The sequence below is a fragment of the Microtus oregoni genome, unplaced genomic scaffold (assembly GCF_018167655.1).
Source record: "Microtus oregoni isolate MIOR12 unplaced genomic scaffold, Mior012 000002F_ref0000024, whole genome shotgun sequence".
NCBI lineage: Eukaryota > Metazoa > Chordata > Mammalia > Rodentia > Cricetidae > Microtus > Microtus oregoni.
In genome coordinates this window covers 81,446,042-81,473,331 of record NW_024543061.1, presented here as the reverse complement: position 1 = coordinate 81,473,331, position 27,290 = coordinate 81,446,042, and the positions used below count along the sequence as shown (strand labels likewise).

At 38.3% G+C, this 27,290-nt stretch overlaps 1 protein-coding gene across 1 annotated transcript in view; it reads left to right on the top strand.

Annotated features, from left to right (window-relative positions):
• The first annotated feature begins 6,874 nt into the window (after nucleotides 1-6,874).
• LOC121434032 (solute carrier organic anion transporter family member 1A5-like) overlaps nucleotides 6,875-27,290 on the top strand; it is a 55,735-nt gene continuing 35,319 nt past the window's right edge. Inside the window, exons 1-6 of the mRNA XM_041632792.1 lie at nucleotides 6,875-6,953; nucleotides 8,316-8,421; nucleotides 12,119-12,260; nucleotides 15,317-15,449; nucleotides 21,108-21,214; nucleotides 25,094-25,240. Of these exons, the coding sequence (XP_041488726.1) occupies nucleotides 8,362-8,421; nucleotides 12,119-12,260; nucleotides 15,317-15,449; nucleotides 21,108-21,214; nucleotides 25,094-25,240 (589 nt within the window). The 5' untranslated portion in view covers nucleotides 6,875-6,953; nucleotides 8,316-8,361. The remainder of the gene's footprint in view (nucleotides 6,954-8,315; nucleotides 8,422-12,118; nucleotides 12,261-15,316; nucleotides 15,450-21,107; nucleotides 21,215-25,093; nucleotides 25,241-27,290) is intronic.

The following is a 27,290-nucleotide window of genomic DNA, read 5'->3' as shown; positions in this document are numbered from 1 at the left end:
TGGATGAGGAGAAGAAGCAGGGAGGAGAGTCCAGAAGTTGATGTTTCATCTATATTTGGTATAGATTTAAATCATGAGTCTCATCTCTACTGAATATTACCACTTTCTGCAATTTATTTCTTAATCAGTATCAGGTCCTGACAAGAAGTTAAGTGGACCTGAAGGTTTTTTATCTCACTCTGGCATATTTTTTCTTTTTTTGTATTTATTTATTAAAAATTTCCACCTCCTCTCATCCCCAAATTTCCTTTCCACTCCCCCCACTCCCCATCCCCCTCTATCTCCAGTCCTAAGAGAAGTCAGGGTGCCCTGCCCTGTGAAAAGTACAAGGCCCTCCCTCTCCATCCAGATCTATGAAGGTGTGCATTGAAACATACTAGGCTCCAAAAAGCCAGTACATGCAGTAGAATCAAAACCCGGTGTCATTATCATTAGCTTCTCAGTCCACCCTCAGTGTCAGCCACAATCAGAGAGTCCGGTTTGATCACATTATCGTTCAGTTCCATTCCATCTGGCCTTGATGAGCTCCCATTAGATCAGACACACCGTCTTTGGGGCGGAAGCACCCCTTGCGGTCCTGACTTCCTTGCTCTTCATCTGGACCTTAGGAGCTCAGTCCAGAGCTCCAATGTGAGTCTCTGTCTCTATCTCCATCCATCACCAGAAGAAGGTTCTATGGTGATATGCAAGATATTCATCTGTGTGGCTATGGGAGAAGGCCAGTTCAGGCACCCTAACCTCTGCTGCCTAAGGCCTAGCTGGGGAAATCCCCTTGGACAACTGGGAACCCCCCAAGAGCCAAGTCTCTTGCCAACCCTAAAATGGCTCCCTTAGTTAAGGTATCTTCTTCCCTGCTCCCATATCGACCTTCCTCCATCTCAACCATCCCTTTCCTCTAAGCTCTCCCCAATCCCCCCCTTCTCCATTTTCTCTCCCCGTATCCCCTTCTACCCCACAGCCCCATCCCTGTGCTCCCAACTTTTGCCCAATGATCTTGTCTACTTCTGTAAGACTTGAAGACAATCCTGAAGCCATTTTTGAGAATTCTGAATCCTCTCAGGCTCTGTGCCATAGTGCTTCCCCTCCTCCCCTGGGAACCAAGGACCTAACAGCGACACTTGCACATACTCAGTTCCTGAACAATTACCCATGTACGTATGCTTTGGTTCGGTCCCCTGGGAAATGGGGTCAAAATGACCTCTTACCTCATCTGATCTGGCAACAGCTCTCCAGTCAATTATTGGTAATAGCCCTTTCAAATAAGCCAATCAGAATAGTCAAAGAACAATCCCCCTTGCTTCTGTGGCCCCTTTAAAAGTAGACTGTACCCGCTATTCGAGGTCCCTCAGCTTCCCGAATGCTGGGGGACCCTGTCATGACAGAATTAATAAAATCCTCATGCTTTTGCATCAGCTGTGGTGTATGAGATGGTCTCTGGGGGTGACTCCTTCTCGGTGTTTGGACGCTAGAGTCCAACACTTCTAATATCCAGGAGGATAAATATGTTTTTCTTATACTTATTACTTATATACAAGCTGCTGGGGATTATTAAAGGTATATCTACATAAACTTTAAATTGTTCTCCAAGTTCTTCTACTACAGAATGGCGCCCAGACGTGTGTACAACTGAATCCACTGAAAGCCTGAGAAAGCTTGGGAAAGAATAAAGCATGTTTTCTTGGTAGCAACAATTTCTCGGGTCTACTCTGCTTGCTAGAGTCAAGCAAGCACTCTCATCTTAGAGAGGCTTCCTGACTCAGCTTTAGCTGCAAAACCCTGCAGCTCATTAAGAGGTCCTGCCACGAAATACTTAAATGGTGTTGACGAAAAGCTGAACGCATGCTTTTCGGTTTTCAGCCATAGCAGGAAAAAAGCTGCACTGTTTAAAAATGCCAGCTTTCTGGGCTGTCCTGCCAGGGCAATCTCTGACTCTTTTATGCAGGCGGTTTGTGTGGTTTGCAAGCACAGGCTGTTGAAGCTTGCTTGCTGGCAGGGACCTTGAAATGCCATAGAGTTGTGGCAGTAAACATGGCTACATCCAGTACCTCAGCCATGAGGCTGGAAAGCTAAGGAATGGGCTACATCTAGCAGGCAAAGCCACACCTTTAGTCCTACTGAGATTGCTTGGTAAATTAAAGACTCATGTGGTCAGAAACAGAGAGAGATACAGTAAAGAGAGCATCAAAGACAAAGAAAAATTTTAAATGATTTACAGCATGTTAAAAATATATGCAGACTAAAAGTCAAAATTCATAAAGTAAAAAAAAAAGGAAGAGAGTTGTTGTGTGTGGTAGTAAACACCTTTAATCCCAACACTTGGGAGGCAGTGGGAGATTGACCTCTGTGACTTCAAGGTGTGGTAGCACACGCCTTTAATCCCAGTGCCCAGAAGGCAGAGACAAACAGATCTCTGTGAGTTCAAGGTGTAGTATCATACACCTTTAATCCCAATGCCTGGGAGGCAGAGACAGGCAGATCTCTGAGAGTTCAAGGACAGCCTGGTCTACAGAGTTATTCCAGGACAAAGATATACAGAGAATATAAAATAAAAGTAAAAATAAACAAAATAGAGTTAAAATAAAGCGCACAAAGATGGAAAATAAACAGAAAATTTTGATACTGTATCCTATTATGCTTTCTTTGAATTGTTTGAATGCTGAGGAAGGAACAACAGCTGCTAAAAGATATTTGTTTATAAATGCTGCTGAACTAATTCAACATAGATATTTTGAAAATGCCTTGACTTTGAAATTTGGATCTAAGGACATGATGCTTTGGAAAGGAGTTTCTTATTTTGTTTTCACAGAGGGTGAGAGTCTGTGGATTGCTTCTATCCCAATATGGTATGATGGACCACGCCCTCCTGAAGGGTTGGTGTGAACACCTTCAGAAAATTGCTTCGCTCAACTGCCAACTGAGATGAAACTAGCACACAGTTTATACCATGAAAGACCTAATTAACGACACCCCCATTTAGCAGGAAGCAGTTTGGAGAGAAAAAACTGTGCCCATGTTCCCAAATATTGTTTTTAAATGTTCTTTTACATTTAAAGGGGGATATGATATAGATATGAATAATTTGCATTAGTATAGATTTTGCTTTATTGATAGAGATTTAAGGTCAATTTTGTTATATGTATATGTGTTTCTGATCTTGATAAGGTATTGTGACTGTGTAGTTCATTTAAAAATGTAATGTATATAGGTTGTTAATAGATAATCATCTATAATAGTCAAGTTTGTAGTCATGTTAGTTAAGATTTTCTAGATGTACATAGATATATTTTAGATAGGCATTCTTCATATCTTTCAAAGATTATAGAATATGGCATTTTAAATGTTTTAATAACTTAGGGTTTTTCTGACAATGAGACATGTCTTCTCCAGGCAGCACCAATCTACTTCAAGAGGAAAATGGGCATCGAAGAGGATCCTTATGGAGTTTGATAGCCATTTGGGCAAGAAACTGCTCTTGCCTGGACTATTGTGTAAACTGGACACAGAGAACCCACAGAGAGAGGACTACTGAACTTGCCTAAAGGTGAGATGATCTTTTGGGGTTCCTGATTCATGAAGGAGTCTGTGAGACATTCTGCAGGACACAGCAGATAGTGATTGAGCTGACTTTGAAATTTCCTGCTTCATGGAAATGTCTCTGGATCCTATGGGCCTGTAGGCTGAAGATGGATGCCCCAACGGTACAGAGAAACTTTGGGTGACTGTCCAGGCAGCGAGATGTCTGTCATTTCTAGAGTTTGAAAGTTGCTTATTTCTTGTTTGCTTAGGCAATATTGTATCTTTTTGGAGTCTTTGATGGAGTTAAAGAATAGATAGATAGTTATAGTTATAGTTTTCCTTAGTTATGATAAAGATAAAATAGATGTAAATATTGTAATTTTTACTTGATAACTGTTTTGTTATATGTAATTTTGCTATGTTAAAGTTAAAGCCTTCCTTTTTTGTTGTTTAAACAGAAAAAGGGGAAATGATGGAGGAAGGTCATTGGCTAATAAAGAAACTGCCTTGGCCCATTTTATTGGTCTGAACATAGGTGGGTGGAGTAAACAGAACAGAATGCTGAGAGAAAGAGGAAGTGAGCTCAGACTCCACAGATCTGCTCTCTGGAGCAGAGGCCATGCTCCCCTCTCCTGGGCACACTCGATTCAGCTCCGACCCAGGATGGACGTAGGCTAGAATCTTCCCGGTAAGCGCACCTTGGAGTGCTATACACATTAACAGAAATGGGCTAGTCCAGGTGCGAGACTTAGCCAAGAAGAGGCTAGATATAATGGGCCAAGCAGTGTTTAAAAGAATACAGTGTCCGTGTAATTATTTCGGGGCATAAGCTAGCAGGCAGCCGGGGTGCTGGGGACACAGCCTCACCGCTCCTACTACTATAATAAGCTACTTATTTAGCTTCTCTAGGATCACGAATTTTAGTAGTGTCTGTCTTTGAGGTTGAGGTGTGTTTCTTGTAAACAGCAGAATGATGGATCCTGTTTTCGTATTCATTCTCTTAACCTGTGCCTTTTCATAGGTGAATTGAGACCATTGATATTAAGTGATATTAATGACCAGTGGTTATTAACTTCAGTTATTTTTTCTGGTGGTAGTGTTTGTGTGTTTCCCTTCTTTGAGTTGTGTGGTGGAGGGTTGTCAGATGCTTGTGTTATTATGGGTATTTTTGGCTTCCTTGGTTCGTGATTTTCCTTCTAGTATTTTCTGTAAGGTTGGGTTTGTGGCTATGTATTGTTTAATCCTGTTTTTGTCCTTGAATGTCTTGTTTTCTCCATAGATAGTAAATGCAAGCTTTGCTGGGTATAGTAGTCTGGACTTGCATCCATGGTCTCTTAGTGTCTGTAGCACATCTATCCAAGACCTTCTCGCTTTCATGGTTTCCATTGAGAAGTCAGGTGTAATTCTTATAGGTTTCCCGTTATATGTTACTTGACCTTTTTCCCTTGCAGCTCTTAATATTTGTTCTTTATTCTTTATGTTCTGTGTTTTGATTATTATATGGCACAGGGATGCTTTCTTTTGATCCAGTCTATTTGGTGTTCTGTATGCTTCTTGTACCTTCATAGGAATATCCTTGTTTAGTTTTGTTGAATATATTTTCTGGGCCTTTTAGATGTAATTCTTCTCTTTCTTCTACCCCTATTATTCTTAGGTTTGGTCTTTTCACATTGTCCCAGATTTCCTAGATGTTTTGTGTTAAGGTTTTATTGGATTTGCTGTGTTCTTTAATCAATTTCCTCTATAGTATCTTTAGTGTCTTAGATTCTTTCTTCTAGCACTTATATTCTGTTGGTTATACTTATCTCTGTAGTTCCTGTTTATTTACCCAGATTTTCCATATCCAGCCTTCCCTCAGTTTGTGCTTTATTCATTGCCTCCATTTCATTTTTCCTGGAATAGGTGTTCAAGTCTTCTTGTTGCATGATCCCTGACCTCTGGTGATGTCATGTTGCCTTTCAGGTTGTTGGAGAAGTTGCATTGGCACCTGCTCACCTCTTCCTTCAATGCAGCCAGGGTAGTCTTGGTGTCTTGGTCCAATCTTTGTGGTGACTGACTCTCTGAGTGGATCTCCTCAATGCAGGAGCAGGAACTGTTCCTGGGCCAAGGACCTCACAGACAATATGGCAGGCTTGGGGGAGGCAGGGTCATGTGGAACAAAGAAACCCCTGCAGTAAAGGTGGAGGGGCCCTGTGCTCCTTCCTGGACCATCCACCCCACCCCATGCTGGCACCCCCTCACCAGTCTGGAAGGTTGTCCTCAGCACAGGGACAGGGACTCCTGGAACTCCAAGGACCCCACAGACAAAAGGGCAAACTTAGGGGAAGTGGAGGGTTGTGTGTAACAAAGAAGCCCCTGCAGCAGGAGCTGAAGGTGCCCTGCACTCCCTCTGGACCTGAAGATTTATGCGGTAGCCTTGAGTCTGGGATTCCTATGTCTGTTCCTAACTGCCAAGACAGTCGCTATAATTTTCATATAGATCCTATGAATTTTCTTTCTTATTTGTACAATAAAGAAGTTGTACCTCAGCCTTGTAACCCCATTCTATGCTAGTGTACCTCTAAATTTTTAAGAAAAATAATTGTATCTTCTTCAGAAGAAGCCTATGTTCCTACAAATTTGAAAGAAACAACTTACCCTGGTGACTGAGGTGTCTCAAACAACTTCACTCCTCTATAAAATAGCAAGTTTGTCTTATTCTTTGTTCAGTCTTGATGCTTCATGAACAAAGTATATGTTCAGTAAGTGTTATAAATTCAAGGCAGTAAAGAGAACTAGTGTCATACTTAATTATTCAGTTGTGAATGGGATTTGAAACTATGGTAAATGTTTTATAAACTTAGAACCATTCTGAATTGCATGCTGAATAAATGCTGTTCAGAGGATTTTCATAAATTAGTTTTGTCGATATGGGTGAAAAATAATACTTGCGTGTTGAAATGGACTGTCTAGAATAAGTATAAAATTAAAATGGTGATGAAAACATCCTACTTTCAAGACACAAAATAGTTTGATGAGGCTGATACTGTTAAATAGACATCAAGTCACACTTATGCATTGCATATTAATAGTCACACCTGCATAAAACCTATACAGAGAGGTGCATGTTTGTCCATACATAAGATGTAGTGATAAACAACCATGCCAGATCCCTCTTTGGGTTTCTAGTATTTTCATATCCCTACATTTTAAAACTTTGAAGCTTTAAATTTGTCCCTAGATCATAAATGTATCTGTTGCTTACATTTATATTGTTTTCTTGATTAAAATTTTATGTCTTTCTAGGTTTCTGTGAATCAAAAGTGCCACAGAAAGTTTTTCTCATATTGAGACTCCCAAGAAGGAAGCCTGGAAAGCAGTATTTGTGAACTCAGTTAGGCAGAGGTTGAGAACAAACCAAGAGATATCACTGAGTTCTTAAAGGCAGCAGCCTTCAAGTAAGTTCAAAGAGCATCATCTAGGTTTCTTTTGCTTTGCTAAATAATCGAAAAGCTTTATTTTAACCACATTGTCATTAGCTTAATGTCAAAGCCTAACAAGCTCTGAGTCATGATTTAATAACACCAAAGTCTAAGTATAGCAATTTGCATTGGCTTTTTCAGTAGAAATCAACAAACCAATGTATACTGAAGCTATAAAGTAGCTCAGAGTTGAATATAATAAAGAATTTTTTATTTAGGTATATTTTCACAGATCACAGTTCTCTGCACAAAAAGGGAACAGGAACCAAATTCAGCCGCAGCAGCAGGAGAGATAGATAGATAGATAGATAGATAGATAGATAGATAGATATTGAAAAAGAAAGAGAGAGAGAGAGAGATTTATGGCTGCATTTATAGTATAAGAGACCAAACCCAAGTGGGCCGGTATCTTAAAGGCTATTGACTGAAGGAGTTCCCATAGCAAACCAAACCTTCTCTTGTTGCATTATTTTCACGATCAGTCAGAATAAAAAACTTCCTAGAAAATTTTATAATATTCAAGGTATTAGATAAATTGTTCCTATTCAAGTGGTTATGTGTACATATATGTGAATGCAGTGAATATGTACATATGGATACGTATGTACATGTATGTGTGCAGGTACAGGTGCACATATGCAGATGTGCATATTATATATGCACACAGGTCAATACTGAATGTCTTCCTATAGAATGCTCTAACTTAGGTCTTATAATGGAGTCTTTTCACCAATTTGTCAGTTGTTCATTTGGCTAGAGTGCCAAGTTGGCACACTATAGTGATCTTGCTGTCCTCCCAGTGTTGGGGTTACAGGCAGATGCAGAGAAGTCCAGGTCTTCACTTGATTGCCAAGAATTCAAACTGATGTCCTCAATCATAAGAGTCAAACATGTTATCAACTAAACCACCTCCACAGCTGTGCTGAACAGTTTAATATCAACTGGACACAGGCTAGGGACATTTGGGAAGGGAGACTATTAACTGAGAAAATGTCCCAGGGAGACATGGTCTTTTCTATGGTACATTTTCTTCATTGAAGATTAATGTGGAAGGGCCTGGCTCACTGTGGGTTTAACACACCTGGGCAGACAGTCCTGGGTTGTCTAAGAAAGCAGGCAGTGCAAGCCATGAGGAACAAAGCAGGGAACAATATTTGTGAGTTAAAATAAAACCTTTCCACTTAAGTTGATTTTTGTCCTGGTATTTTATCACAATAATGGTAATCATGAATAAGAGACCTATCATAGCTTTTTTTTTCATTTTTAGAATGATTCATTATAGTTCAGTAAATAATTTAATTAACAACTATTTGCTTTTTTTTTTTTTTGAAAAAGCAGCAGTAAGACATTTAAAACATAAACATCTGGAAACCATCAGAAGAACATGGGAGAATCTGGGAAAAGGGCTACAACCCATGGGGTGACATGCTTTTCAAAAATTAAGGTATGAATTGTTTAGATATATGTGCACATATAGAGGCGTGACTGTCTTTTAAAGTAAACATTGAAAATACTTGTAACGTTGCTCAGTTTATATGAAATTTTAAACATTAAAAACTATTTTGCTTAATGTGTTCTTAATTTATTGCCTTAAAGAAGTTGACTTATTTAATATGGTTGTCTAACTAAAATTATTTAACTAAAAAGATTTTTCAGACTAACTTTGAGGACAAATTCTCAACCTATGATTTCACTTCCCTTGAAATGGTTGAAGACCATTTCAGAGGGGTCACCTAGGATCATTGGGAAGCACACTTATTTACTTTCCAATTCATAACAGTAGGAAAATTAGAGCTATGAAGTATCAAATAAAAATAATTTTATGGTTGGGCCAACAGAACCTGAGGAACTGTATTAAAGGGTGCATCAACAGGAAGGTTGAGAATCACTACTTTAGGGGTGTGAAGGCATAAGTCACAAAACATTCTCACACCAGTTTGGAATTATAATTAATAAAAGCGTTTTTTATTTAAGTGGAAAAATTATAGATCACCATCTTAGACAACAGTCCTCTTCGTGACAGGAATGGAGTCTAGCAGCCAGAAGCAGAGACAAAAGCAAGAGAGAGAGAGTGCACAGCTACTGCTGATTTTTAAAGCAAAAGAGAACATGCCCAAGTGGGCTGGTAACTTAAAGGCTATTGGCTGAAGGAGTAGAAGGAGCTCCCTCAGCAGGGAGTCTTAAAGGAGCATGAGGCTTAAAATGTTTTATATGTGTATTATACCGTGCTGGAACTTGGCCTGAGGTCAGAGGTCGAGCCAGTGCTCACTTCTCAGGGGTTTTTGACAAAAGATCAGGGGTCAGAGCTAGGAAGCAGTTCCTGAATATAAGTGCTGTGTTGATTAATATGCAGAGATGAGCTCATGATCTAGTTAGATGAATATAGTCTATGAGTTTTGACAATATTACAATTATTTTGTAAGAAAATTATCCATTCTCTTTACTGTTTGTGTGGTTTTCAGTAGTTTTAAGATAGTTGTCCATCTCACAGTTCTAAAGACATCTTTGTGTGATCACCAAATGTGAACGTGCTTTAACTCAGGGAATCTGAGCATTGCCCTAGTCTCTGCAGAGCCCCTCCCAGGCTCCTCTCTATGCTGCTGCCTCCTGAGTCATCCTATCACAAGCTCATCTACCTTATTCACCTGCAGTGGACTCCATACACTAATGTAAATGAGAGGAGGCCTCAGACTCAGCCCTGGGAAGTGTTTTTACATGCAGTGATGTGTGAATTATTGAAACCCAGCCCCTCAAGTTATCCGTCAGTTCTCACATTCTGAGGAGCCCAGGGCCCCTGGATCTGAACCTTTGAAAGATGTTTACTCGATGTGTCACTTTGGACAGTTGGTGCAATGTGTCTGTACTTCATCTGAAAAGGATAGTGGTCGTCCTACATTTTAAGACAAAACCATCATTATGAGACCTCTGTGTATGTGTATCCCTCTCTGTGTCTCTCTCTGTATGTGTGTGAGTTCACCATTCAGTGACATCCTATTCAAGTAGTATGGGGAATTAGACCCAGATGCTAAACACAATGGGCAATTCTTCTGTCCCTGACCTATACCTTCCTCTCCACTGTTAAATATGTCAATTACTTTCAGTTTATGTTTTTTATGTTTATGGTTGCTTTGCCCCCATGTATGTTGGTGTACCACTTGTGTGTCTGGGATCCTTGGGGGACAGAAGAAGTTGTTGAATTCCTAGAACTGATGATACAGGTAGTTTTAAAACACAATGTGGGTGCTAAGGACTGGATCCAAGTCCTCAGAAAGAGCAGCCAGTGGTTTTAACTGCTGAGCCACATCTCCAACTTCAAAGCTAAGGGTAATGATGGGTATTCTGATTATCAGGTGCTAACATTAGTAGCATTTATAGAGAAATATCATCAGGTATCATAAACATTTCCCAACACTTATCTTTGATTACTGTCTTAGGGTTTCGATTGCTGTGAAGAGACACTATAACTACTGTAACTCCTATAAAGGAAAACATTTATTTGGGGCTGGGTTACAACTTCTGAGACTTAGTCCATAACTATCATGGTGGGAAGCATGGAAATCCAAGGAAGATATAGTTCTCGAGAAGGATCCAAAAGTTCTACACCCAGATCAACAGGCAACAGGAATAAAGTGGTACTGGGCCCACTTGAAGCTTCTGAAACTTCAGAGCCACCCTCATTGACACTTCCTCTAACAAGGCCACAGCTCCTAATAATGCCACTACATGGTTGCCAGGCATTCAAATCGACGAGTTTATGGGGCCATTCCCAATCAAGTCACCACTGTTACTTTGGAGTTCACCAAAGTAGTCATTGGTGTGGAGGTCATGGGAAGATGTTAAAACCATGAGTTTACAAGTCAAAATTTAAAGGTGATTGTTTAAAAATTAATTGGACTTCTCTGACTTTAGAACTGTCTAGAATGTTAAGGTGGTCAAACAGTCTACAGTGCCAGACAAGTTTAGAAAACAATCATTAAGTATAGTGTTCCAGGACAGGAGAAAATGATGGCCTTAATGACCTTCAATCATGCACACACTGAAGACCTACTAGACACCAATGTTTAGTTTTAAACCAGTGTCTACATAGATAGCCCTTTTTTAGCTACTTGTAACAAAACCTAAACCAAAACTTATGAAACTTGAAAAGGGAAAGCTAGGAATGAGTGTATTGATTGAAACATCAAGGGGAGAAGAGAAAGAAAGTAATAATCACATGATCCTACATATGTATGAAATCACCAAATCATATATTTGTTCAATAAAATTCATTAGAGAAAAGAATGGGAAATTTCTCAAGGCTGTGGGGCAATCTCTCAAATAGTGAAATAGTTACCTTGGAAGTAGGATGATCTGAGTTCAGTCTCTAAGCCTCCAGAACTCCTGTCTCCTGCCTTATACTTTTTTTTTCACCCAACCATATCACTCCTGTCTCTGCCCCCCTAGTGCTGGGATTAAAGACATGTGATCCCAACTGATGGGATAACCTTTGTGTAAGCTCTCATTTTCTTTTGGATAGATACAATCTGATATAACTCAGATAGCCTTGAACTCACAGAGATCTGTCTGCCTCTGTCTCCCAAGTGCTGGGATTAAAGGTGTGTGCCATATTTGCCTGGTCTCCATGACTGACTTAATTCTGCACTCTGATCTTCAGGCAAACTTTATTTATTATGTTATATACAAAATATCACTATAGTCAAGGACATCCAGAAACTAGTCATTCCTGAATACGTGAACAGAAATATGCTTCGGTTTAATTCTGTGTTCTGCGTCTTACCTTCCTAAAAGTGGACAGCATTTGTCTTGGAGATAACCATATAATACAGAAGACCCATCTGTGTATTACATTGAATAGCTCCATGTCTTTCTATATGAATAAGGTACACTGATTTTTTTTTTAAAAAAAAAAAAGCAGACATACCCTTTTACAAAACTCACCGCTGCAAACCTACTTTTCTAACTGCATTTCCAGAGTGTGGACACTATTGTAGAGGAGAGATTACATTTTAAAGTTTCTTGAATGTTCATTGACTGTTTAATTGGGAAAGAAACCTCATGGTAGAGACTGTTTTGTCAACAGATGGCAGATATATAATTGGAAAACAAAGTTCTCACTTTTTCTTAAACGTTTTTCTTCCTAGATTTTTCTGTTGTCATTAACAGTGGCATATGTAGTCAAATCAATATCAGCAAATTATATGGTTTCCATGCTCATACAAATAGAGAGGCAATTCAATATCCCCACATCTGTAGTTGGAGTTATCAATGGGAGTTTTGAGATTGGTGAGTTACATTTACTTATTATTCTGTATTTATATTCTCTTCTAATTTCTTGCATAAAATTATCTAATCTGACTGAATTACATGCTTTCTGAATGTGATTCAATGGCCTGGTCTGGGTGTGGAGTAACCATTTATTTAAATGTCCCCGTGATAATATATATTCTTTAACATATACCCTCATATGGCCTCTTTTTCTGATTATTGAAATGGATTTAGAGTATTAATATCTAATTCCATCACTAGATCACTGAGACCGACAATAAGTCCTTTTTCACGGCATTTTAGAAGGTTGCTGTGGGAGCCTGGAGGAACTGGTGTTCTGAAGGAAAGAGCAAATGCTTCTCTGTCCTCACTGTGCCTGTGAAGGTGGCAGCTCTCCACTCATAGACACTGAGGAAGATGAGGATGCTTTCCTGTGTCTGAATTGTGTCAGACACAATTCCAAAGATTTGGGTAGTGAGGGTAATGAACTGGAATATGACAGTACAAAGGGTGAAGGAGGGAAAGATGCCTTCTCAAACAAAGTGACCTGGAAACCTTTTGTTCTTAGTTTTTATTTCCTTCAAAGTGAAATAGTTTTGAATGTATTCAACCAAAACAGCCATGAAAATCAGGACTGTGAAGTAACTAATCCACATTGAGGTTGTTCCATCTTGTCTCCCAGGATAAAACGTCTTACATGTGTCCTAGGTTTACCCAGTGCTGTCAGGATGAATGTCTTACATAGACTTTTTATAGATTCAGTCATGTTCTAGTGTGTTAGATGCAGCACGTGCTGTCCATTCACTATCCAATGTCCTATGGAAGACACTGAGCTAGGGAAGACAATATCCAGAAGGGGAAAGGTTATCTGGGAGGAGAAATGGACAGGTAAATGTGATGGAGAGATGTGTACAGGGGTGAACCATCAAATAGTTTGTGTTTGGATCAAGTCAGCCCTGAGGTATTGGAAGATGTAAGTTGTTAGAACATGAACCTGGAGAAGTGTGCAGAGATGAAAAATGGGTAGAGACTATGGCCTGCTCTGGAATGTGTCTTTTATCCTTCTGGTGCCAGAGAGCCATTATGGGGTTGGAAGAGGGTCATGATCTTTCTATGCTAAGGACTCCTATTGAAAACCCAATACTACCTGATTTTAGGATATTTTAATTGCACAAAATGAAACTATATAGGTAAAAAGGAATGCAGTTACACTGAACTATAATTATCAGAACATTTAAACATCCTGCCAAGAAGGAATATTCATGCATTTTAACAAGGCAAAGATTATCTACATCTGATTTTCTACTAATTATTGGCTACATGGCATTTTGCAGTATTTACAACAACCACAAGGTTATAAGCCTTTTGGAGACAGAATGATGTCTTCTCAAGTCACTATTGCTTTCTACACTACCACAAACATAAATGCTAATGTCTACATAATGATTATTGAAAACAATTCTTATCCAACTTCATGGAAAACTCTTATTTCTGTGAAATTAGTGGTTTTTAAACGAAAGGTAAAAAAGTCCTAATTAAAGGAGATAATGATGATACCAAAACAGACTGGCAGGTGACTTAAGGGAAGTCTTAAATGCAATCATTAACCAGTGAATGCAGCAGTTGGTAGGCTTTTCCCTACCAAATGGTAGCTTTGGTAGTTTTGCCAGCAACTTTCCCTGGGCCTAGACAGTGCCTTACCTTTTCCCACACACCTTCCCACAAATTATTTGAGGGAGATAGCAAGGCAATGTAAAGGCTATCTAAGCCTAATATGAAGAAGGGAGGCTTTTCCTTTCAAACAATAGAGATTTCAGACAAGATTCTGTGCATTCATGGTTGTTCATCAATAGACTAGAAAGATTCTCAGAGTTCAAACAGTTGGTGTTCTGGGACATTACCTTCTGAATGATGATCTCAATAACTGGTCTCAGAGAAAGACAGCATAATAAATAGACATACGTAGGTCATATACCATTCAAAATAATGCACCATCTCTTCTATGTAGATAGCAGACTAGAGAAAAATAGAATTGAAAGAAAAAGTCTTCAAATATCTTTGATATATTTAACATCACTAAAATATTTTCTACGCCATTAAAAAGTTTGAGTTTTTTTATCCTTACTTTATATATAGTATGAGCACAGTAAATATTCACCAAACTAAAATTATGAGATTTTTAGAGTGCTTATTTATATATTTGTTTCTTTTAAATTCTCCTTTCTTCTGTGAATAATACTAATTTAATGAACCTAAGTATCACATATATTAGACAGATTTCGACTAATTGATGGCTAGTCCTTTTATTTACTTTTTATTTTTTGGAAGTTCACAGTATGATTCCAAGGCTGGTCTTGAACTCACTCTGTTGCCCAGGCCATCTTTGATCTTTCAGACTTACTGTCTTACAACCCTCATGACTAGGGATGGCAAGTCTGTGCCACCAGGCTGTACTTTTTCTTTCATTCCTTAAGCACGTTTATCAAAGGCCCTTAAGTCAGAATGTGATTTCCAACTGAGTTTTAAACCTAAGCTATCTACTAAACCACAGATATGAATTTTTCCATTTGAAGTTTTGACTCCTGCAATCTAGATCTACGATGCAGTTGGAAGTTAGGATTTTGACATTTCTGTTAACAGTATTGTCTGCTCTAAGGAAGGATGTGACAGTATAAGCAGACATCATGATTGGCAATATTGAACAATTAAGGAGCTGAATACTAAGTTAAAAATTATGAATCCATTTGATTCTGCATAGAGTTAGAGTAGACATGAGAAAAGAGGTCAGAGGTGATGTGTAGGCTGACACTGCTTTTTAATGCTTTACCAAGAGCTGGATACTCCTGAATAGAGCATTTAATATTCTTCAGAATGGAAGAGAAGTTTTCATCAGGGTCACAACTGATATATATATATATATATATATATATATATATATATATATATATTTATATATATATATATATACATAATTATATAGTGAATTCTTAAGGTGGTTATTTGAACAATGGAGCGGCTGTTGATTATGATCTGCTAATACTTTACTGAAACAGCATTCTCATTCCCCTCTCTAGGAAACCTTTTGTTGATTGTATTCGTGAGTTATTTTGGAACAAAACTGCACAGGCCTATCATGATTGGTGCTGGTTGTGTGCTTATGGGCCTAGGGTGTTTCTTAATATCACTACCTCATTTCCTAATGGGACGGTGAGTATTCCAGCCTTTGATTAAATTTTAGGTTCCACTCTTCCCTACATGAAATGAGGCTCAGAATTTCCTCCCGGGAAAGAGCAATGCTCCCCCAAAGTATGGAATGCTAAAATGGAAATTAGAAGATATGGTCTGTACTCTACCAATATTCTGTGTGAATCTTTTGACCTTTGATCTCCTTAAGGTCCAATCCAGTTCACTATGAAGTGGGGATTTGCAACACTGCTTTCAGGAAGTTGAGACACCTCAATGGATTCTCTGAATTTGTCTAAATTTGTGCTGCATCATTCATCAGGACTCTTTAGACACTCCAGTTACAAGGGGTATACTGTTTGATATAAGCACAGATGAGTGAGAGATAGAGTAATGTAAATATTAATTTTTATTTTCATGTTTAGCAAAGTGTCTTACACAGAAAATTTTAAAATTTAAATTATGTTTAACTATTTCTGCTTTCTAGGGATAGTTTTAAGTTTTTTCTTTTGTTTGCCTGGGTGTCAGAATGAATTTGTTTGGCCTCCTTACCTCATCTTCTTTTTCCTCCTGCCTCCTCTCTATTCTTTTTTGTTGTCAGCATTTCTGTCCTGTTTGGTTCCTGCAATCATTAAGTCCCAAAGAAATCACACAAAGGGCTACATTAGTTATAAACTGATTGGCCCATTAGCTCATGTGTCTTCTTAACTCTTATAGTTTATATTTGCCCATTATTCTTATCTTCATTAGCCACATGGCTCAGTACTTTTTTCAGCAAGGCAGTCACATCTTGCTTCTGTGGTCTGAGGACTGCAGAGAATAAGCTTCCTTCTTCCCAGAATTCTCCTGTTCTCATTGACCCACCTCTATTTCCTGTCTGGTTATCCCACCTATACGTCCTTCCTGGCTACTGGCCAATCAGCATTTATTTGAAATACAATTGACAGAATATAGACTATTCTCCCACACCACTTTCCCCTCTTTTTTTAAAAAAAAATAAGAACATATATAGTCCATTTTTTTGAGAATGAGGGAGTATTTTTCCAGGCTATATTTGCTGGTTGGAGGCATTGATAACCTTATGAGAACCTAATGAACATTTAGAATTATCAAGTCCTGACTGGAGTATCATGTGAGTCTTGATCATCTTAGGCAGCAGTCTTGAGGCTGTTCTGGTTATAGAACTCTGACATCTGGGCTATTTGTTCCTACTGGAGATTTCTCAGGTGCTATTTCTTGATCAAACCTGATTTTTTTTAACTCAGAATGAATCCACAGCTTCTCATTTTCTGTGAAAACAAACGCAAATCCCCTTCTCCAAAGTAACATACCTTATGAGTACAATTTTGAAATCAAGGTAGTTTTAAAATACCTAGGTCTTCCCAACCTCCTGCCTTAGACCAGAAGTCCAGGCTTCCCACAGTGTCCCTTGCTCAGCCAGCATGATAACAAATGCTCGGGTTCCCAGATGGCTTGCTCAGCTATGTGGGCACCATGGTCTGTACCAAGATGGCTTTCTGCAAGCAGTGCTGGGCCAGCACATTGTTGGCCCGAGTGATGCGCTGTTCCAGGGAATATGGGGCATGCTAACGGCCCTCGGACACTCAGGGGCTGAGATGTGCGTGGGTTGGGAGGGTCACATGCCCTTGCTGCTCAACCTTGTCGGTATTTGGAAATGTTTTTCATCCAACATGGATAATTATCCAAAGAAACCCATGACTTCATCTCTTTGACTCTCTACAGAATAGCTACCCAGATTTAAAGTTAAACACTCAGATGCAAAACTTTCAGAACTCGTTAGAAAAATTGTGGCATCATGGAGGGAACTACCAGATGCAGGAAAAAAAAAAGTGTATGAAGCTAATTTTAAGGCTGAATGGAAAGTGTACAAAGAAGCTATGAGCCAGTTTAAAGACCAGCTAACGCCAACTCATTTGATATCTTTTGAGAAAGAAGTCAGGCAAAAATATTTAAAAAGAAGGCTTCGATTAGAAGGAGAATTAACTTTGCTTGGAAAACATAAAAGAACTTGATCAGTATAAAATATTTACATATCTGAAAGCTTCCAGTGGCTAAAGATGAGTCTGCTCAGGGAAAACTGAAGACTATGAATCAGGTTTGAAAAATCTATCTAATGATGAAAGGCAAATATACATTCAGCTTACTAAAGATAATAGAAATCCTTATGATAATGAAATAAAGTCTTCGGAAGAGCAAATGGCTGAGGTTGGAAGAAGTGACCTCATCCTTTGCACAGTGAAACAATCCCTGAGAATTAAAAGATAGAAGATGGAGATGTCTTTATGTGTAGGCACAAGAAACCAATTAAGTCTCATTGCCTTAAGCTGCCAAATTAGAAGGAATAAAGATGGTTAACATTTGATATCCATTTTCTTTTTCTTTAGCCCATGGACTTTTGCCTGTTGAATACATTTCTGTTATAACCCCAAGCCCCGACAGTGAAAGATTCTGCAGAATTCTGCTTTTTGCTCAGAACTAGGAATGAGACTGCCCATGAATATGCATGTAGTGGTGGATGAATCATTCTGGGTTTGGTAGAGACCTGAAACATTCCCTATTGTTTCCTGAAGCCTGATAGTTATTTTTCCCTTGCCTTCTGATTGAGGAGCTATTCTTACATCCATATCCAAATCTCAAAATTTTATTGGGCTTAAGTGACCACATTTTAAATTCCTCATTCAGACTTTTTTATTTTTTGTTTGTTTGTTTTCACCTATTTTGTTCTAGTAGGGGAGTGTGTGTGCTTTCACAAGAGGTCAGGAAACAATTCCCAGGAGTAGTGTCTCTCTGCCTACTCTGTTGGACCTGACATGCAATCTAGATTGTCAGGCTTGCACACAGGCATCTCTACCCATGGAGGCATCTGGTATTTCAAAAGTCATATATATATATATATATATATATATATATATATATATATATATAAATTTTGAAAGACAATCTCATGTAGCTCATGCTGGCCTTGAATTTTAGTGTAGGAGGGTCATCTGTCTATGTGTTACTTTTATTGCTTAATAAAGAAACTGCAAAAAAAGAAGAAACTGCCTTGGCTTTTTGATAGAGCAGAATTTAGATAGGTGGAGTAGCTTGAACATAATGCTGGGAAAAGAAGCAGAGTCAGGCAGACACCATGGCTCTCCTTTCCAAGATGAATGCTGGTTAGATTCATGTCAGTAAGCCACAGTCAAGTGGCAATATACATTAATAGAAATGGGTTAATTAAGATGTGAGAGTTATACAATATGAGGCTAGAAATAATGGGTCAGGCAGTGTTTAAATGAATAAAGTTTCTGTAATTATTTCGGGTAAAGCTAGCTAGGCAGCTGGGTAGGACAAAAGGCAGATGGCTCCACTAATACAACAGAATTTATTCTGTATTTAAGGACAATCATGAACTTCTTATCTTTTTGTCTCCATCTCCTGAGTGCTAGAATTTTAGGCCTGATCCATCATGCTTGGTTTTATTGAGTGCTTAGGGTCAAACCCAGGATTGGTGTTTGCCAGGCACTAATGTACCAATTGAACTACATCCTCATCTCTAGATTTCTCTAACTGTGAATAAATGGCCATTTCCCTTTTTCATTTTAACCTTTTTCTGCCATTTTATTGTCAGTTTGGAATAAATAGATGCTGAATGCACAACCGCATGTTGAGTGGATAATGAGTGAAATAATGGATATTTTTGCCTCTCAGTGTTTTTGCATAGAATTGAAAGTATGTACATGGAATTAAAGTTATTTTTTACTTTCTAAGTTATTCAAATTAATGTCAAGAAATATTTGAGTATTATTAAGTTTTCCCACCTTCTGACAAAGGTGGTAATTCTTTGAAGATGACTGGTCCTCACTGGGTCGTGAGAAGGGAGACACAGGCTCCTGTCCACGCTTCACTAGAAAGCACTGTGGGGACATCCAGGCAGCAGTTCTGGGGGTAGCAGTCCTGACTTCTGTGCCATAGTATGCAGCTTAAAAGTTAGAATGTTGAACAGTTATATCTAAATAAATAAAAAGAAACAAAGGAAATCCAGCATGCATACAATCAGAAGAGTCTTAGCTGGACACGTTCTCCTCTACTCTTGCAGTCTGTCATTTTCTGACCAAAGTTCATTAGCACGTTTTTTTTTTTTTCTAGTGACAGCGACTTGTCAGGAGATGGATTCTGTCACCTCTTGTCATGACACATGATCTCTTTTTCCTGTTGAAATTAATGAGTAAATTGTGATAACTGTTGTTTGAATTCTCAGAAAGGGCGGATATGACCATAGCTCAGTAAATGCAGAGCAGCTGTCTTGATTTGTTGTGTTGTTTTGTGTCTCTCTAAAGCTTTTATCTTCTCAATGATACTTTAGTGAGTCTCTTTCTCTTTCTTGCTTTTGTTCTTTATCTCTCGGATAAAGAACAAATTTCTAGGAAATAGTCATTTCCTAAACTAGAAATAGGGTTGGTATTAGAGAATACGAAAGCTACATCACCTACATGTAGAGGCTTGAGAGCTAGCTATAAAGAAGGGGCACTTAGGGCTGGAGAGATGGCTCAGAGGTTAGGAGCACTGGCTGCTCTTACAGAGGTCCTGAGTTCAATTCCCAGCAACCACATGGTAGCTCATAACCATCTATAATGAGATCTGGTGCCCTCTTCTGGTGTGTGTGCGCAGGCATGCAGGCTAAATAAATAAATAATTAAAAAAAGAAATTACTGTGCCTCTTGATAAAATGCAGGTTAATTATTTGGGGCTGGAGAGATGGCTCAGTGGTAAAGAGCATTGCCTGCTCTTCCAAAGGTCCTGAATTCAATTCCCAGCAACTACATGGTTGGTCACAACCATCTGTAAGGAGGTCTGGTGCTCTCTTATGGCCTTCAGGCATACACGCAGAAAGAATATTGTATACATCAGGAAGAGAAAGAAAGAAAGGAAGAAAGAAAGAAAGAAAGTGCACTTTTTTGGTGATAAGCAATTTCTTTTGATCATATTTATTGTTTAAATATTTATTAATATTTATTTAAATATACAATTATATAAAATTATTTAAAATTAATAATTAGTAAATATTTATTATTTTTATTAATTCAAGTTTTTAAAACTAGGTTGTGCTTTTTGTTTGCTTGTTTGTTTTTACTGAGTTTTGTTTTTAATTCAGATAGACACTTATGAAGCACAGTCTCACCTCAAACTAGCTGCATAGCTGAGGGGAACCTTAGCTTAATCCTTTCCAGTGCTAGAATGGCAGGCAAGGACCACCACACCCTGATAATGCATTATGGAGTTCAGCACAACAATTACATGTTGAGCTTCATGATACAGATTTCTGTTTCTATTTAATTATGTGTGTGTTTGGGGGGGGTGTATGTGTCAAGGATGCCTGGTGTGTGTAAGTATTCACATGTAGAGATCAGAGGACCACTTCATGGAGTCACTCCTCTTCTTTCACCTTTATGTTATTTTCAGGAATGAGCTCAGGTCATCACGCTGTGCAGAGAGTTCTTTACCTGCTGAGTCATCTCTCTGGCCCAGCAATGGGATTCATGATGGTCAGAATAACTGCTGTGAACACATCTGTGTGGCCTCTGGGTACTGTGTTTTTAAGGAAACAGGAGTCAGTGATTTGTAGATGTTTTCATTGCCCTCAGGTCCTCATGGTGAATGTTTCCTGTGTCCACACAGATACGAATATGAGAAAATGATCTCACCTTCAAGTAACTTGTCTTCAAACAGCTTCTTGTGTTCAGGAAACAGAAGTCAGACCTTGACACCAACACCAGACCCAGAAGGTGACTAGTACTTCTTATTGCTTTCTTCTCAGAGACTCAGGCACTGTACACTCTTTTATGAAGGACTTTGAATGTGACACTGGGTTTAGTAGGCACCTAGGACAAATGAACAATATTTTTCCCTTCATGGAAGGGAGCTGTGCAATAACATGAAGTACTCTGCTCCCTGAATTTGAATCTATTCAATAAGACTCCTTTGTTTCTTAATGTGGGTATTTTAAAAATAAGCAGAGATACCTACTCAATCACCATTGTAGAATTAGTCTCACAAGGGAAAATGACTTATAAGATCTAGACTTATGATGTGATCTACATGATTCGTCTAATATGGATTTATGTTGCTGTAATAAAACATGGACTAAAATCAACCCAGGTAGGAAAGAGGTTGTCTAGCTTACAAATTGTAGCCAATCATGAGGGAAGCCAAGACAGGAACCTGGAGGGAGAGTACAAAGCAGAGAGCACTAAGGAGTGACTCATACTAGCTAGGTCCTCTGGGTTGCTCAGCTCCCTCTCTCATACAGCCTAGACCCAGCTGCCCAAGGATAGTACCACCCACAGTGTTCTGTGAAATCTTACTTCAATTAGCCAGGAAGAAAATATCTCATACATAGGCACACAGGCCAATGGAGGCAGTTCCTCAATTGAGATAATTCTTTCAAATATATCTAGATTTGTGTCAAGTTGATAAAAAGTAGCCATCACAGTGATTATACAATAAGATATACAAACAGAAACTTTCCCAGATCTGTACTGTGTGCCTGAAGCACCATGGAAAAGCAGGTGCATTATTACTGTTCACAACTCATTGATTACACAGTAACTTGTCTTTTAGTCTCCTTTTCCCTCTTTAAGAGAAGCATGGCTTTACAGTTCAACCAAACAGTAGTGGTTCCCTTACTTCCTATGGACTCATGCACTGTGGTCCTGGATACTTCCATTTGGTTTTTTTTTTTTTTTTTTTTTTTTTTTTTTTTTTGGTTTTTCAAGACATTCAAGACAGGGTTTCTCTGTGGTTTTGGAACCTGTCCTGGAACTAGCTCTTGTACATCTAAGCTGTTTTAGTAACTTTCACATCACTGTGATCAAAATTCCAAACAACAAAAGGGAGGACAAGTTTGTTTTTATTTACTGTTTTGGAGGGTTCATTTTATGGTCACTTTCCCCATGTTTATGAGCAGAATTTCATGGTGTGATGAGCTTTGGTTTATGCTGTTCTTCACTTCTTGGTGGGCAGGAAGAATGGTAAACAAGATACAGGAATTGATGAGATATAATGTCTGTAGACATACCAACATGATGACCAACTTCCTTCAGTTGACAGCACCTCTTACCTGTCATTACTTCTCCATACTGCCAATCTTATGATTCCATCAACAGATATTGTGACTCTTTTAACAGATCAATTCAATGATTATGTCAGATCCACTACCTACTTTTCTTTTAGTTTGATAGACTTCCATGGGCAATGGTTTTCAATATTCCTGATGCTTCAACCCGTTAAAATTTTTACTCCTTCACAGCTGTAATGTTGCTACATTTATGAACCATATATATACATATTGTCAAGTAGTCTTCACCCCTGTGAAAGGGTCACCACCAAAAGAGTCACAACCCACATGTGTAGAATCTAGTGTGTAGGAGGAAGGCTGCTTGTTTGTCCTGGTTGTCCAGAACGGAAATAATCACACAGAAACCATATTCATTAAAACACTGCTTGGACCACTAACTCTAGCATCTTATTGGCTAACACTTATATTAATTTAACCCATTTCTATTAAGCTGTATATTGCCACATGGCAGTGGCTTACCAGCAAAGATTCAGCATGTCTGACTCTGGTAGTTCCATAGTGTCTCTCTGACTCTACCCTTCTTTCTCCCAGCATTCAGTCCAGTCCTCCCCACCTACCTAAGTTCTGTCCTAGCAACAGGTCAAGGCAGTTTCTTTATTCATTAATAGTAATGACAGCACACAGAGGGGACTCCCACATCAACAGAGGAATGAGAATCAATCAATGCAGGGAAAGTGGTAGTGGGAGCATGAAATCAGGATTTCACATCTCAACTATAAATATAAGGAAGAGGGAACAAACTAGAGTAGAGTGAGGCTCCAAACTCTTTAAGGCTATCTCCAGCTACATTCTTCCTCTACCTCCCTAAATACCACTTACTAGAGACTAAGTATTTAATACCTAAGTCTCTGGGGGGAGCATTTCCTATCAGAGGACCACACCATGCTTACAGAGGGCCTGATTTGTTACTAGCACTGTCATCAGATTTTTCTCAAACCCCTGTCATTCCAATTCTGTGGAATTGGGTGCCTTCTGTCCTTCTTGGGCATCTGCACATACTTGGTGCACATATGCTCTTTAAGGTAACATATTTTAAAGAGTATTTTTAAAGTCACATATGCTAAAAGTCCCAACATGTCTAGTGGACACATAGTCTGATACTGTCTCAGCAGGATTGCCTCAGGCCAAAACTTCTCCCTCTTCTGCTAGATCCATGCCACAGAATTTGCAGCAGTCTCCAAAGCTTGGAATGTTGTAACATGAGGGCCTGCTTGTTGGGGTTTCTGTCTTGCCTGGTTTCTGTCCTCCCACCAGGTCCCATAGCCATTAACCCCAAAGAAAATCACACAGAGGTCATGGCACTGTTCCCAGGGATTATGCCAAGATCAAAATAACTTGAGAGTCAAAGAGCAGCCATCTCTGAAGCTCTGAGCTACAGAAATCTTCTAAGCAAAGCAAGGTGAAATAGTGACGCCAATGCTAGCTTATTTTCATCTTCTGAACTGACTTTTGAAAATCCACCCATTGTGTTCCTTGCATTTTGGTGGATAAGTTAAAAACTTCCATGTGGAGTGCCCCAGGAGATCACTTGAGCCTTCAATGTCTGATACTTTAGTTCTGCCCTATAAGAGGGTTGAGAGTCATGCTGTGGTCTGTAGACAGAAATCATCATGTTTATCAAAGATAAGAATTTGAATGCATAGAGATGGAAATGGATTTTACTTTAATCAGGAATAAATGACAGTTAGACCTCAGGACCCAATTGTGCTTAGGACATTTATGGGTATCCACTGATCAATCCAAAGGAGAGAGTACTTTGTCTAATTCCCTGAAAACAAAAAGTCAAGCTTCCCTACAGAGTGTCAATTCATTTAGCTTAAAACAAATGTAGAAGGTGCATACAATTTCTCAATGATTTCACCTTTGACTTTTCCAGTCCATTTGGTCTTGTTTATGTTTTTCCAGTGCTCATCAATTGTTGGATCATTATGTTGATAGTAAAAGATAAGATCTATAGGAAAATGTGTTTACTATTAAGGTAAATATTTATTTTCTACAAAGTAATTGAAGCTGTAGGGAATTCAAACTTCTGTCAATATTCTCTCTGTATCATATCACTACATCATGAATTGTTACAGACATAAGCACATGTGTACTTCTTTTTCCATCCTCAAAGCTGTATGTTAATTATGCAATGTACATATTAACTAACTGGGTCTACTAGTTGGTGGAAAACAGAGTCCCTAGATGTGAACAAAATTCTGTTTTTTACTGCTTACTTTTTTGGGTGGTGTAAATTTTTTTTTGTTTGTTTTTTTGTAAATTCTTATAATCATTGTGTTGTTACTAAACACAGAATTGGGAAGAGATGTAAAGTCATCTCTCCTGTAAAGTGGTAATTAGCATAGCTAAGTATTTCAAAATATGAAATAGAGGTGACTCAATGATTCATAGCTAACATAGTTATGTAAGTTACTTGATGGTCATCATAGGCTTTTGGCCTCAAGAAACAAAGACAAATTTGAATTAACTGTCAGTAACACTTGACTGTCAAAATGTTCATGTGATTTTCTGTTGTTTTATGTAGATTGTGAAAAAGAAATTAAATCCTTAATGTGGATATATGTAATGGTGGGAAATCTTATTCGAGGAATTGGTGAAACTCCCATCATGCCCTTGGGTGTTTCCTACATAGAAGATTTTGTCAAATCTGAAAACTCTCCTTTATATATTGGTAAGTTTGAAAATCAGACTTGGGATCGTTTTTAACAAACCAAGTTCTAGGATGGTTGAAAACAGTTATTTGAACACCTGTTGTTTCCACAACCATGAACAGAGTGCTTTGGCACCATTGGCTGTAAAATTGTTCAGTAAGGGAATTAAGCAGCAGTTCCAGACAAGCAGGTTCAGCAAGCAGCTTCTCACATTGGAGATCGTTCTTACCTGCTGTTCCTACAATCCTCTGATTCTGCCACACTATCTCTAAACCCTTAGAGATTCACCAATATTTCCTGGAAAATGTTCTAGGATACATTTTTTTCCATTTTTCTGCATAGTTCATTATTCTTTCACCTATAAGTTATTACTAATTCATTAGTTCCTATTTTATGTCTGTAGTACTTTAAATAGCTTTACTTTCTCTTCTCTGTGTCTCTCTGTCTCTCTGTCTCTCTGTCTCTCTCTCTCTCTCTCTCTCTGTATGTGTGTATGTGTGTGTGTGTGTGTGTGTGTGTGTGTGTGTGCATTTTCTTGACAGTGTGGTGGTCATAATACAGTTATCGAGAGTTGGGCTTGAGATTGAACTCTGGTCCTTGGGCAAGGTTTAGTGAACGAATGCTTTTACCTGTTGAGTCTCCTGTCTAACTTTAGTGTTTTCTTTTGTTGCCTTTTTGTAAAGGACAAGCCTTACCAAACCCTGTTTCAATCATGTCTACCGTGTTCACCAAATGTTTTTTTTTTTTTATTTACTGTCTGCTCTCTTTTACTCCTTGATGTTCTGTACCCTGCCTCTCTATGAAATAAATGATACCATTAAGAGTCAGTTTAGTGTATACCTTCTTACATTTTCTCATAAATTATCTTAGTTTATTGGGAATAATTTGCTTATGATCTTAAGTCAATCCATCTGTAGTTGATTATTTGTCGATAACTTTGTATATAAAGCTATGACTCAATTAGTGTACACATATTACTTAAAATTAACAAATGAACAAAAATAAAAATGCATAAGAAAAGACAGGAATGGGGTTAAAATTAATCAAGATTAATTCAATTAAAAATAACATTACTCTTTGGAGACTTATTAATTTGGCAATACTCATTTCCAGTAAAACTAGTTATTATTTTCAGATACCCACACAGCTATCTAAGAAAAATAATACAGGAACTTTTGTGCAATAAATTTTTAGAATATGGATCTCTTTCTCAAAATTCTAGAGACAAATTACATGTAAATATGTAAAATGTATTCATATAATAACTATATTATTGTGACTAAGAGTCATGACTCATGTATCTTGGAACACACATATCCTAGTTTTATAAATCAATATCTAATTAAGTATATAAAGATTATATATGAATGCTTAAGCATAATCAATTATTTATAAAATGAAAAATATAAATATAGATGCATTGTGATTCTGTAGCAAAGAGAAATAGAAGCCAAATGTTAAATTTGAGAGTTATCTATGATAGACAATAAGTTAAAAAAGAATAAATGGCATTGCCTTAGGAAGACATGTATGTACTGAGAATCCATTTAGCAGCACACTGGCAGATTCTTCTCCCTAGTGGGTAGAGTGAGAGGAAGAAAAGTCAAACAGTTTCTCCATGGGAGTTAAGTGAACAATAAACAAAGTTTGGAGAAGGTGTTAGGAGGAAGCAGACAGATGACGAGTTGGCCAACAATGTCAAATAAGTTATGACAATAAAGTCAGAACTGGAAAAAGTGATCCATGATGGAGGTCAGTGGTGCCAAGAAAGTATCTTAGAATCAGGAAACACCTGAGCACAATGAGAGTTGAGGAGTCGTGGAGCACGGTGAAATGTAGGAAGGAAGAATGGAGGTTGAAGATCTTGTAGGAATCATTAGCTACAGGTCATCAAGTAGCAGGGAGTGTTTAACAGAACGTAAAAGGCAGAAGAGTTTGGCATTGAGAGGTCAGTCAAACATAGGAGGACTAACCCATGGAACCACAGAGAAAGAGGAAAACCAAAGTGTAAAGTATAGAAACATAAGGAAGCTAAAGTTCATATCTGGTTTTTCTGTGAGTAGGGATGGG